The sequence below is a fragment of the Lonchura striata genome, chromosome 17 (genome assembly GCF_046129695.1).
Source record: "Lonchura striata isolate bLonStr1 chromosome 17, bLonStr1.mat, whole genome shotgun sequence".
NCBI classification, from domain to species: Eukaryota; Metazoa; Chordata; class Aves; order Passeriformes; family Estrildidae; genus Lonchura; species Lonchura striata.
The window spans coordinates 6,482,770-6,496,201 of NC_134619.1; the positions used below are offsets into that span (position 1 = coordinate 6,482,770).

Here is a 13,432-nt window from a genome sequence, read left to right on the forward strand (position 1 = left end):
GTGGAAGGAGGTAAGAAATGACAAAAATAGCTCCCATGTCCTTAGTTTGGAAGCAATTAGGGACTTTGAGGCTCTCCAGCAAAAGCATTCACAGAGCTGCTCCTGAAAATCGCAAGCTGCATTTCACCGCAGAAATTATTGCCGTGATTGTTTACATTCCACACAAAAGGGAGATGACAGCAAAAAGGGGGGCCCTACACCCAGCCTTTTCCCAAGATAATTTGAAAAATGCTGATCTCGATTTTAATCAGCTGCAAATGCAGCACAATTCACTTATAATATTCCTGCCAGCAGGATCCTCAGTAAATTCATAACATCATTGCTTTTATATGATCACGAGCAAATTACTGAATCCTCAGGAGGAAAAGGAGAAGGGGGAGAGGGGGGAAGAGCAAGAGAGAAATAGCCAAACCCCAGCATTTCGTATGCAGCCGTTACAGCCCAGCCATTACATATTTTACACCGTTAATTTAACTTTTATTACATTTTCATTGTTAAAAAATAAACCAGAGCCTTATTGTGCAAAACAGCTGTCTTGGACATATTTTAATTTTTTTTTAATATTATTATTATTTAATGGGAGCACCAGTAGCGTTTGATCAATTAGACACCTGTGGATGCTTCCACTGCATGGGCTGGGCTGAAGGTTGAGGTGATCTGTTCAATCACATCTGCAGCAAATTACTTGAAGGATGAACAGCACAAACAACAGGGACTAAATGACTTTCTCCTCGGTGACAATGTGCAACTCTCGGCTGGGTTCCAAGTGGAGCTCAGTGCAGACAGAAGAAGGATTTAGAGCCAAAGCTCCTTAACACACCTTGCCATGGGTGGTGGGACAAACACTGCCACAGGCTGGGGGGAGGCACCAGCCAGGGATTGTTGTGCCACGTTGTTTTGCACATCTCAGAGGAGCTTCTGCTCCTCATGGGTGTACTGGAAGAGGAGGGGTTGCTGTCTGGGTCATGGGATGTTAGGGAATGCCTCCTCCTCCTGCTGCTGCTGCAGAGACCCTCACAGTCCATCTCACGTTTCCTGCACCCATGTGCATGGTTCCACCAAGACCTGTCTGGGGGTGGATGGCACCAGCTTTCCAGGAGTCAGAAAATCCAGCCCCATTTGGAGCCTGGAACCTAGAGAATCTATGGATGCCCCACCCCTGGAAGTGTCCACAACCAGACTGGATGGGTCTTTGACAAATCTGGTCTAGTGGAAGGCGTCTCACCCCATGGCAGAGAGTTGGAATGAGATGAGATTTAAGATCCCTTCCAACCCAAACAATTAAATGATTTCTTGCAACTTTATCTTCCCAGTGTTTGCATCTTTAGGGTGGACTAGGAGAAACTGAGCCCCTGGTGAGGATGCTGGTGGGAACCCTCACTCTGCTGTGGGTGTCCTGCCAGCCCACCCCATGTGCCCCACAACAAAACAGCCACATAAAAACTCCTTTCTCCTTGCACTGGGAAGATATTTCTGTGCAGAGAAACCACACTGGGGAAACTGCTTGACACATTCCTGCTCTGTCCTGCCCTGAAAGGGGAAGGCACAATGAGCAAAACCAGCCCCACAGGGCATGTGTCCCTGGGGAAACCACAGAGAGGGGTGACCTCCCAACTGGGGGCTCCAACCATGGTGAGAGCAAAGATACAACAGCCAGCAGCTGCACATCACCAATTTGCTGCCTGCCCTTCCCTTCCCTGTGTCACTGGTTAATGGCACAGCCTTGCAACACCACCAGCAATTCAGTGTATTTGAGCCAAAAGAGGCTTTTTTCCTGCAGATTCTCGAGTAGGTTGCTTAATTTTTAATAAACTCTGCAAACTCCTGCTAATTATCACATGGCTCATTTAACTGGGAGGCTTTCCTTCCTGTAGACTGAGGAGGAAGAACAGAGCAGATGGCTCAAATATCATCTTTTTCTGAAAGGTCCTTCCCCCCCAGCAGGCTCAGCCCAGCTTCCCACGGCCGCTGCAGGGTTCTTCCACCCACACTGGGTCCTGCTTTGGCTCAGCCTCTGCTCCAGGCCAAAACCTGGGCACATGGAGATATCCACCTCTGCTCCTCTGTGAGGGTAAGACCTGCCCTGGCAGTGAAATATTTTTTAAAAAAGATCAATTTGGAGACAGTCTACTGAGCCAAAGGCGTTTGGATAGATATGCCAGCACTCAAGGGCAACCAGAAACCCTTGGAAGTGGTTAATAATTTTTTCTATGTTTCTTTTTACCTCCTTCCACCTGCACTTGCTGCCTGAGTGTACAAACTTCAGAAATGCTGGAGATGCTCTGAGTAACAAAAAAAAAAAAAAAAAAAAAAAAGGTTCCTGGAGTCAGTGCTGCCTTTCATGTCCTGTAGCTGTGTAAGGAGATACAGATCCCAGACCCCACATGCTGAGCCTGTGATGTTCAGACTTGCTAAAAGTCAGGACAAATGAATTTCACAGCTCATGAAAACTCCTGAGGTGGACTAAGCAATTTCAAATCTCTATTCCCCACAGGAATAAACCCCCTGGGATGTTTTGAAAACTTCAGCCCGAGGCAGCAGAGAGGGTTTTTTTTTCAGTTCACTTCAAATATTCTGCTCTGGCAAAGACTCCACAAAACACAGTTTATTCAGGGTTACCAGATCCTGACCCAACTCAGTGATGGGTAGGTTCTACTTCTGCAGTGCTCCTGGCAGTTAAGCCAGTCCATCAGCCTTTGACTACTCATTGCTTCCCAAAAACCTGCAATGTTTGTCTTGACTGTGGGGATTTACCTTCATTTCCAGCACTGGTGTGGTTTTCCAGGAATTATATAAAGTACAGATAGCAGAGAAACTGTTCGTGCCCTACCAACTTACCTTTCACATCTGCAAGAAAGCTACACCATTACCTCCCCACCACCCAATTTTTCCATCAAACATCAAAATTGCAACACCAAAACACAGCAAAGAGCTTTGGTAGAGGATGCTCAAAGCAGCACGGGCGAGGGGGGATGTGGGGTGGCTGCTGAGTGATCCCCCACAGAAATCTGTGTGAAGCAAAGTGGATGGAGTGACAAGCTCTGCTCAGGAGTTATTTCCAGACTTACTTCATCAGCTCTGGGTCCTCTTTATCATCCTTTGTCGGGGTGATCTTGATCCCACTTTTCTTGGCACGAGGGCAGCCTGACAGACTGTGGTTAAAAAGAGAAGAAAGGCCTGTCTCACTGGCAGAATCTCTGCATTTGCTATTCCCTCGCTTCAGTCATCTTTCCCTTGAATTTGGCACAGTGTTTTTGATCTCTCTCGTTTTGCAGCTTCACATCACGAGGAGAAGTCAGAAGAAAAAAAAATAGTAAAAAATTGAGGGAGATGGACAGTAATTAATGGTGTCTAGATAAGAAGATATCTGCTAACAGCCTGCAATGTTTAATGGAATTGTTGAAACAGAAGGCTCAGATCTGTGCTATTAATGTTCTAAAGTGATAATAGAAGTCATAAATAGGTAGCAATATTAACAGGAGCATTGCATCAGCTAAAATCTGACCCTTTGTCTTTTATTCTGTTGAAAGGAGCTTCTAATCAGATTCTGAAAACATCAGAAAAAAAAAAAAAGGAAAGTCAGATTAAAGAGATGAAAATAGGCTTCAGTTGTCAGTAACATTAATGTTTTATTCAGAACTTTACAACTCTGCCCACTGCAGGGAAAAAAAAAAAAAAAGAAAGCTGCACAGAAAGAGGCAAGTGAGAAAATAATTTAAGGGAGATCTTACCTTCTATGTGATGCATAATTTCCTGTTATGTGACCAGAGCCATCACAACCAGGAGTAGGGCACCTGCAGAGGCAAGGGAGGCTCGGATTAGCCTGGGGATGTGAGCAGGGGATCGACACTCTGTGACAGCTCTTCTCAAAGAGAAATCTGGGCACTATCAGCACCAGCAGGTTTTTCCTTCCCGCCCCTTCCCCCTCTGTAAGGACAAGATTTGGTTTGTAATATCCATGGTACTGAAGTCAGTGCATCACTGCATGATGTGACATTGAAGAGGAACATCTGTGGGATGTTGGGAGCACAGTGAGGAGCTGCTCTCCCATGAGAGGACACAGGTCCCAGCCTGTGTCCCCACCCTCGTGAAGGAGACAGCGCAGGAGCTAAAAATGAGCTAAAATGCCCCAGCCAGCCTGTGAGGGGCCTGGGGACCACCAGGTCACCACACACGGTGCCCCTGCAGCTTTTGGCACAGGCTCTGCCCCTCAGCCTCAGCCTTCCACAGGGACCTTTGGAGGTGCCCTGAGTTCCAGGTGAGCACCCAGAGCTCTCCAGCAGAGGCTGGAGATCGCTGCTGTCATCACCCAAAGCTGCAGGGAGGCCACAGGGGCACGGATCGCCAAGGGCTCAGAGCCAGGACTGCGAGGGCACCCAAAGGAGCACGGCACAGAGATCTGCTCCCCGTGCTGTGGGGGACACGGCGGATTTAAAAATTGTCATGGGGACATGGAAGAGAGGCGAGGAGCGTTTGCAGAGGATGTGCACGCCAGCCTGCCAATTAGCCAGGGCTTTTTGAGTCCATTGATTAAGGCCCGGGGAGGGTGTGGGGGGAAATCCACGGTGCTGCCGCAGGAGCAGGGGGGAGATGCTTGCTGCTCCTTCTGAGCAAAGCTCAGGGCACATCCAGGAGTTTGCAGAGCACCCGTTCTCCTCAGGGGAAGGGTTTTTGGTGTCCCCACTTTCTCCAACTCTGTTTTTAAAGCCACTGGTGCCTGGTTTGGATGGCTGGTTGGTACCTGCAGCAGGGCAGGGGTTGGTGTGTCCAGGACATGGCAGTGAAGTGATGGTGATGCACAGGCAGCAGCTGAGGTCAGGGCTCTTGGGAAAGGCAGGATGCTTTCCCTAAAGCTGGACAGGGCTCTGAGCAGCCTGATGGAGCTGAAGATGTCCCTGCTCACTGCAGGGAGTTTGGCCTTTAAGGTCCCTTCCAACCCAAACTATTCTGCACTGCTGCTCTGCCCTCTGAGAGTCAGTGGAGCAATGGTTTCCATAGGTGACTTTAGTTTGGCCACTTGGAAAACAGCTTTTTTAGAAAAGTCTTCTCTTTTTGTTCAGAAAATTCCAAAATTCTCCTCTTTCCAGCAGCTCTGAGGGAGACTTTGGTGTTTGCAGGTCACTGAATAATCTCCATTGTCAAAAGAAATTGGCACCTCACCTCGGGTAAGAGAGCAGGGACATGGCCTGGTCCTAGGGGGGTAACAGGGAGGCTCAGAGCCAGGAAAACGTGAGTGCACATGGGGCTGGTGCAGTAAGGGCAGGTCATATCCAGCAGGACCTCAATGAGGGTGCAAATTCTTCAACTCATTTAGAAATTACAGGTTTGGGATATGATTGTGATATTTCCCAGCTCTACACTGTTGCAATGGAAAGCAAAACTATTTCTCTGTTATTCTAGCTTCAGGGTGGGAGGAAATTATGAAAACACTAACACCAAACTCTTTCTTCCTTTCAGGATTTTTAAAGAGGAGAGAGAAGTAATTTGATTTTTATTTTTAATTATCTGGAGACAAATCATACCAACAGAGACCTTTTATTGCATGTTCCAGCCTGGAGCTATTTTTTTTATATCAGGGATATTAACCCCTGAAATAGAATTTATAATAGAAACACTGACATGGTCTTATCTGGAGTTCTGAAAAGCTATGACTGTGCAATCTATTATATCTCAAAATCCCTTCCTCCCTCCTCTGCTCCCATCCTCACCAGGACATAGAAAAAAAAGTGGTATTTGAGGAAATAATATTACCGAGCTTTTTTTTTTTTTTTTTTTTTTTTTTTAGGGCAGAAGTGTCCTTTTTTTACACAGTATTTTGATAAAAAGCACTGACATTGGATGCCAGAGGGGAACACGGGATGCTGCACAGCAAGGCTGGACACAATGCTCAATCTCAGGGATGAGCCCATTTGCCTTTTGTCTGGCCCTTACTGGGAATGGCCGCTGCTCCTGAGAGCTTTTAATATCTTTAACACTAATTGTCTGAGCACTTGGCTGTTCTTTCAAACTGCTGCAGGAACACCAGTTCAGCAGAGCTCTTTGAAGAGGTCCTTTCAAAATGTGTATGGTCCACACACATGATTAAGTGTACTTAGCACTAATCACAGCAGTCCTTGCCATCCACCAGCAAATTCTATTAATATCAGCTAATCCTGCCACTTTGTCCACCTCTGTGATAAGGAGCAGGTGGTTAACTAACACTTTTCCTGGCACCAGCCCCACACTGGTGGTGGGGCACAGAGAAGTCCAGGAGCCACCGCAGAGGGATTTGGGACTTTTCCAATGGCCTCAGTGACCAGTGGGGCTGCCACTGGCTCACCTGTGGCTCCAAAACCCCCTGACTGCACACAGGACACAGCACTTTTGGGTTTTTTCATTATGACCCTGTGCAATGTAAAGCCCTTCATGAGGCTTTACTCTCAGTGGAGGCTCCTCAGTTAGATCAGTGTCTAAATGATCCAAAAACTGGATTCAGCAAGGCTGGGAACCACAGGAGACTCAGCCTTCAGGGATAGGCTGGGCTCATAAAAGAAATGATGAAAAAAAATTCTTGCTGGACTTTACACCAGAGAGCAAATTGGGTGGAGAGGGTTGGGGTCTCCCCAGTGTTCCCAACTAAATACAATTTCACCTTTCTTTAGATAAGGCAACCCAAGAAAGCATTTGGGAAACACACCTCTGAAGAATAAGCTCCTACTGAAAAGGACAGGTTTGGAGAAGGCATCAGCAAATCTGAATATGGGATTCAGAGGAAGATACCTGAATGAAAATGTCAAAACCAGGTTCCTCCCTTCAGAAACAGCAATGGGAATGGGGAAGTTTGGATTTCTGTGAGCCCTTGACCACTGGCTCAGGATCTGGCCTTACCAAGCATTTGCTCACTCCCTCTTTCGTTCCCTCACAAATCATGGAAATGAAGAGGAACCTCTCTCACTACATCCCAAACAGCCTTTAAAAAGTAGCATAAAAATAGCACCCCAGGTTCTCCAAAAGAGTTGGCTTTGCTGTGTGCTGGCGGTGAGCTTCCAGCTGTGTCTCTACCCAAAAATAAATCCAGGCTTTGGATTATTTGAGATGGGCAAAAATGTTAAATGAAAGGGGTTATGGCCCAAACTAGGCAACAAGAGCTTAGGAAAAGATGCCAAGTGAAAAAGAAAATAACATGTCTACAATGCCCAGAGGAAACCTGCCACACATCCAGGTCATTTCCAACCATTGCCATCAGCCCCCTCCCCAAAATTATCCTTCCTCCACACCATTGCCTCTTCAATGCAGCAGCTGCAAGCTGGACTCCACCACAGCTCCTCACAGGCAGGTTTTGATCAGCTCTTTGAAAGGAGAAGGGAGGGGATGGAAAAGCAAAAGCAGAGCAAGAGGTGTGGGGGCAGGAAGGGAGAAGAGAGAAAAAAAAGGTGGAAATGAAAAAAAAAGGAGTTCCAAGTTGAGCGCAAACATACTTGAGGTCAGCAGAGTGGGCAGCCATGAGGTTTCTGAGGCTCTTGTCAGCAAGAGGACAACCAGAAAGGCTGAAAGAGAAGAGATGGAATATCTGGATAAGCAAAAAAAAAAAAAAAAAAAAAAAAAAAGAAAAAGGAAAAAGAAAAAGGGCTGGGGGGATGGGGAGGGAGAGGGGCAACAGAAGGGGGGCAGGAAACAGAACCAAACTATCCACATGGTCACAAACTATACCAAAAGAAAAAAAAAGTTGTTTTTATAGTTCAAACCACATAAAAAATGTCAACCCACCTGCGGTGAGAGGCATAGTTCCCCGTTATGTGTCCACTGCCATCACAGCCTGGGGTTGGGCAACTGGGCAACAACAACAACAACAAAGAGCATAAGTGTGGGAAAGGAATGGATTCCTCAAGACCCACGGGTGGGCAGAGCCAGCAGAGCCCCCTCGGGGTCTGTCTGGGGCATCAGTCCAGCCCTGCTGCCAGACCCCTGACACCAGCCCCATCCATCAGTTCTTGGTGTGTGTTTCTGTGTTTGCATGGGTATAAACCAGCTGTTCCCCTTTCAGCTCCCCTTCCTCCCTTTTTATTTTTAAAAGAGCACAAGGATCCTAAAAACACAATTAGAAAAAAAAAATAACTGAGAAAAAATTGTGGCAAAAGGCAAAGAAAGTGTTTAAAACCCTCAGTTGATGGGAAGACTTGGTGGAGTGGGGGACTGACACAGCCTGAGGGGTGGCACAGCCTGACAGATGTGGCCAGCCCTGGCTGCTGCTGCCAGGTTGGATCATTCCTGCCATGCTGAAGCTCTGGCTGCAGGACTCATATTGTTCAGATTTCAGATCTGAATAAGGTGCTTCAGATTTCAGCTTTCTGAAAATATTTTTTTTCCCCAGGCCTTACAGCTGTGAAGAAAGGACTGTTTGCTGCTGAAAGGGAATGACAGTAACCTCTGGCTGTGCCTGGGGGTGTTGGGCAGATACAGGTGAGGGGCACCTGCCTGGAAGTGGCACAAGAACAAGACACAGAGCATCAGACACAGCAGGTGAGTCTGCTCCTGAGTTAACTACAGCTAATTCATTACAGCCCCTGGGGCAGAGAGGAACAAGGATATTAAATGGAGAGGGAAGGCTCTGGGATGTCCATGACACCATTTATTTATTCCAGAGCTGTTTCCATTTAGGAAATTTCTCTACCATCACAATAAAATTAAAGCATAGAAGGGCTTCAGGGCTCTACCTCAGAAACTGCTGTTCACATCACTGGTGGGTTTTGAAAAACCCTTTAGAGCTTTGTGTAGGGCAGCTGATCTGAGCTTTGCTCATTTAGGGAAGATGCTGCTGCTGCTCTGCCCCTACAGCCTGCCTGGCTGCTCCCTCAGCCTCCTGCCTGCACATAATGAGTGAGTTGGATGAGATCAGCAGAAGGGCACCCACCAACTCCCTGTGTGATGTGAGGGAAGGTCAGATGCACAGGAAAGATGCCAGGAACAGCTGGGATGCCTGGGAGGAGAAATCTCCCCATCACAACCTCCAGGCTGATCCTGACGTGCTGTTAGACCAAAGCCAGGTCCAAGTTGCCATGTTTGACTCAAACCCTTAAACATGAACTATTCCTGTGGGAATCAGTGTGGGTGCAGAGCCATACTCCATCCAATAGGGCAGATCTGGGTCTGTGCCTCCACCCACACGATGGACAGACAGATGTGAGGTGGGTCAAGGTCTCTCTCATGCAACACAACAGCGAACTTGATGAGGTCACATCTGGTGTTCTTGCAGTATCACAGTGCTGGGACCCATTGCTCTAAGCCAAAAAATTCTGTCTTCTCAATGAGACATCTTGTGTTCAACACCCTCTTCAAGGGGGTGCTGAGTTCCCTTGGGTGCTCTTGGCTCCACAACATCAGCAAGTGTCCCAAAACAGGGGATTAGGACATTGGGTAGATGCCACCACCATGGCAGAAACACTTTTGCAGGAAAATACCAGGAAAAACCAGCCCTAAAAGGAGTTTCCCAGAACCCTGTCCATGAATACACAGCACAAAGCTCTCAGGTTCCCTTCATCACTGCAAAGTAATGCAGGAACATATTTTGCCTCATTGATCAGCAGTTGTAGGAGGATGAGTAAGATCAATCACAGTAGGAAAGGGAGCTACAGTTCTTATTTCTGAAATGTATTTACTATTTTTTTTCCAACCATCCTGGCTAAGTACATATTAATAGATTTTCAAGGAAGAGACAAGAAGACAGGACTTACGTGAGCAGCTCTTTCTTGATGTCCTTGGAGAGGAATTTCAGCTTGAAGTTGGTTAAAGTAACTTCACCTGGGTATTTTCTCTCTTCAAAGTTCTCCTCTGACACTTCTTGCTCATCAGCTTCCGAGGAGGCAAAAGAGTGGGCAGCAGGCTCTGACTGCAAGGAAAGGGGCAGAGTTGTGGTGTGGTCATTGCTGCTGAGCTGTGGTGGGAAAGAATCCCAAGTTCATCACAGATAAGGGTTAGTGCAGCACTGCCAGCACTCCTGAGCCCCCTGCAAGCTCCTCACAGCACCCAGCTCAGAGATCTAACAGCCTGTAATTTCCTGGACTTTTAGGAAAATTGTGTAAACCACATCTGTAAAGGGATTTACCCATGGCTTTCCCAAGGTTTTGAAGGAATGAAGATCAGTTTAACACCCTCACACTCTTCCTCAGCATCCTCCCCAGGTGAAGCTCTCAGAGCCAGGACCCCTACCCCAGCTGGGAGTCATGGCTGGATTCCCCACCTGCAGGATTAATGTCAGTGCCATGCAGGGCTGTAGCTGCTAATGGCAGATATAAATCATCCTGAAAAACATCACCAGAAGCAGCACTGCTGCAAGGGAGGTGACAGGATTTACAATGAAGAAAACACTGCGCACCCAGCACAAGTAACATGGTTTGTACTTCCTTTGCAAGGGCATCTCAACAGGTCCAAGAGCAGTTGCTTCCTGCCTGGTTGATATCTGACAGCACTGACAAAGTGCCAGGAATATTTCTCTCCTTGGCTTAACGGACAAAGTGGGAATTCTGGGGAAGACAGGACAACTGTGCAGGCAAACATGGCATTCAGTGTCCCCTGAGTTATTCTTCAAGCACCAAGAGGCACCGCTCACCTCCTCTGGCTCCTCTTCCCGCTGGCGGTTTGGTTTAGTGTAGTCAATGGGCCCATCCCAGTCATCCTGGCGGGAGGTCTGGCTGGACTGGGGGGAGGTCATGGTGCTGCTCGTGGCACTGGTGCTGTTTTGGCGCTGGGACACGTCTGGGGACTTCATGCTGGGACTACTGCTGCAGCTGCTGCTGCTGGGGAAGGTGCTTTCCCGTTTGCGGTGTTTGTTCATACTCAAGTCCAGAGTTCCATTTTCATCCACCTCAATGTCCATGGACTGAAAGGTTGGAAACACAACCAGTGTTAGCAGCTGCCAGAAAGTCCCCATGGGGATCTTGACCCCATTTGTCTTGTGCAGTGCAGTGGGCAGGTGTTCATGTTCTCTCCACAGTCAGGCAGGAGAAACTGAATGAAAAGTGTTGCTCTTTCCTAAATATTTCAGGAATATGTAATGCAAAAGCACCCCTCTACTACCAGCAGGGTGGCATTTTGACTCAGCTGATTGAATGCAGGCATCTAATGCCACTTAGGATGCCTCACAGCATCCAAAACATTTGCCCCAGGTTGGGAATGCTCTGTGGGACTTTGAGAAAATATGTGTTTCTCTGAAAAACAGCTGGAGATCAGATTGGGCACAATTGGGGAACTTCAAATGGCATCAGATACAGATCAAGGAACAACTGAAATCAGCTCTGAGAATCATGGAATTACAGATTTGTTTGGGTTAGAAAAGCCCTCTGAAGACCATCAAGTCCAAACATTCACCCAGCACTGCCAAGCCCACCACTAAACCATGTCCCCAAGTGCCACATCCACATGTCCTTTAAATCCCTCCAGGGATGATGACTCCACTACTGCCCTGGACAGCCAGTTCCAGGGCTTGACCATCATAAATCATAAATATTTCCTAATATCCAGTCTCAGCCCAAGACTTGTCTTAGGATTGATGCTCATCTCACACGGGTAATTTGAACCACAAGGCATCTCCACATCACCCAAAAAGCCAAGATTCCTTCCTCCAAACCCAAAGTGGGGAGCCAAAAGGGTGATTTTGGATAAGTACCTGCCTCCATATTTAAAAAAAACAAAATGAAAGGACAGGTAAACCAAGGTGTCTCTCCCATCCTGAATTTTAAGTTTGGCCCCTGGGCAGTTGTTCCTGGCCACATTCACCCACCTTGCCAGGGGCCTCTTGCTGCTTGGTGCTGAGATTCTCGGGCATCTCCCAGCAGCGGGTGGAGAGGTTGAGGATGGCGGTGGCCGCCATGTGCGCAGCCTCAGCGTCGTGGGAGTAGTCGAAGCCTGTGGAGGAAGATGAAGTGCTCTTCACGTAACTGCTGGAGGGGCTGTGGCTGGGGGAAGAGGCCTTTGGAAAAGGTTTGGCTGGAATAAAAAGAGAAGGAACAACACAAGGCTAATGTATAAGCGGCATGAGCAGCAGGGGAAGGTTAAGTCAGTGTGACACAGTTAATGTATGCACAGTTCATGGGGTTATTCCCAGTCCAGGGGCTGGTTTGTTGCCTGGGACGTGCAACAGAAGCAGTAGTGGCTGCAGCTTGTGCCTGGTGTGAAAGGTTAATTCATTAACTGACTCTGCCATAAATACCCAAAACACAAGTGTTTTTGTTCACTAGAGCTGCTCCTCAGTGGAACCAGTTAAAGGAAAAAGCTTAGAGAAGCTTTCTGACTCTTTTTTTATTGTTCTCTCTCTGTCCATAACTTATCTGCAGGGCTGCCTTACAGGGAGATTTCTAGTAGCATGTTTGAAAGCTTTAAATTTATAAAATTACATTAATAGAAAAAGCATGGTCATAAAATATGAGCTTCCAAGGATGACACTGGTGAAATATGGATTTTCTGACAGCTGACATATCATTTAAATATGCCAGAGTAACAGGATTTATTGCACAGCTGCTCATAGCCACACTGCTGCTCTGCTCCTGTATGTCACAGCAGCAGCAAAGCCAGCCTGGAGAGGCAATTTCTCTTCATAGGCTGTGAAATGAAAGTATTTCTCAGGGTGGATGCGCAGCAAAACTTTCCCTAATAAATAACTAATAATTCCCTAATAATAAAACTTGAAGTTGATCCCATTTAGGGGCCCTCACTAGTTTCAGTGGGTGCAAACAGAAGATCATCTGATTTAGAACACTCATAGGATTGTATTCTGAACTCATAGGATTGTATTCTGAATCAATTATCAAAACCTTCAAATCCTTAATTCATTCCACCATGCTCTTTCTGAGGGAAACCATCCCCACTTTAGTGGGAGGCTCACCCAGGGAAGACTCACAAGCTTTGGCCTGATCATGGCAAAACAAAGCCAACCTTAGTTGATGCAGACACGGAGCAAAGTGATTTCATTATTCCCATTACAAATTCGTAATATAAGACACTATAAAATACTAATCTTCCCTAGCATTGCTTTCTTCCTCGTTGCGTGCGTATATAATGCATATTGACATTAATGGGAGTTACACACATGCATGCGGGAGAATATAAATCCCTCTGGATGAAGATCTCTTTAAAATAAGTTCTCAGTGAAAGGAGCAGATTTCCCTGCTATGATTGGCAATCATATTCATCCTGTCGCTTTGATTAACTCATTGGAGGCTTGCCCACATCGTTATTCTTGTGTCTGGCTGCTTGTTTTCCTGTCCAGTTTAATCCGTGTCTTTGAGGCAGGGTGCGAGTATTCGCCAACCCAACCTGACAATATCCAGGATCGGGAGATGCCAATTTCAATTTCACACCGTAGGCTCAGCGATGCTTTTCCATTTCATAAGTATTTCTACCACTAATAGACTCGCAATCAGCAAATTAGTGAAATAAGCAATGAGAAAAAATAGAAAGG

At 46.9% G+C, this 13,432-nt stretch overlaps 1 protein-coding gene across 5 annotated transcripts in view; it reads right to left on the bottom strand.

Annotated features, from left to right (window-relative positions):
- MYT1 (myelin transcription factor 1) overlaps window positions 1-13,432 on the bottom strand; it is a 64,512-nt gene that overhangs the window by 7,833 nt on the left and 43,247 nt on the right. For all 5 annotated transcript variants that reach the window (XM_021527284.3, XM_021527288.3, XM_021527285.3 and 2 more), the window contains exons 12-18: window positions 11,756-11,961; window positions 10,586-10,855; window positions 9,711-9,865; window positions 7,747-7,809; window positions 7,458-7,526; window positions 3,732-3,794; window positions 3,069-3,152 (exon numbers count right to left, since the gene is read on the bottom strand). In XM_021527284.3, the coding sequence (XP_021382959.1) occupies window positions 3,069-3,152; window positions 3,732-3,794; window positions 7,458-7,526; window positions 7,747-7,809; window positions 9,711-9,865; window positions 10,586-10,855; window positions 11,756-11,961 (910 nt within the window). The remainder of the gene's footprint in view (window positions 1-3,068; window positions 3,153-3,731; window positions 3,795-7,457; window positions 7,527-7,746; window positions 7,810-9,710; window positions 9,866-10,585; window positions 10,856-11,755; window positions 11,962-13,432) is intronic.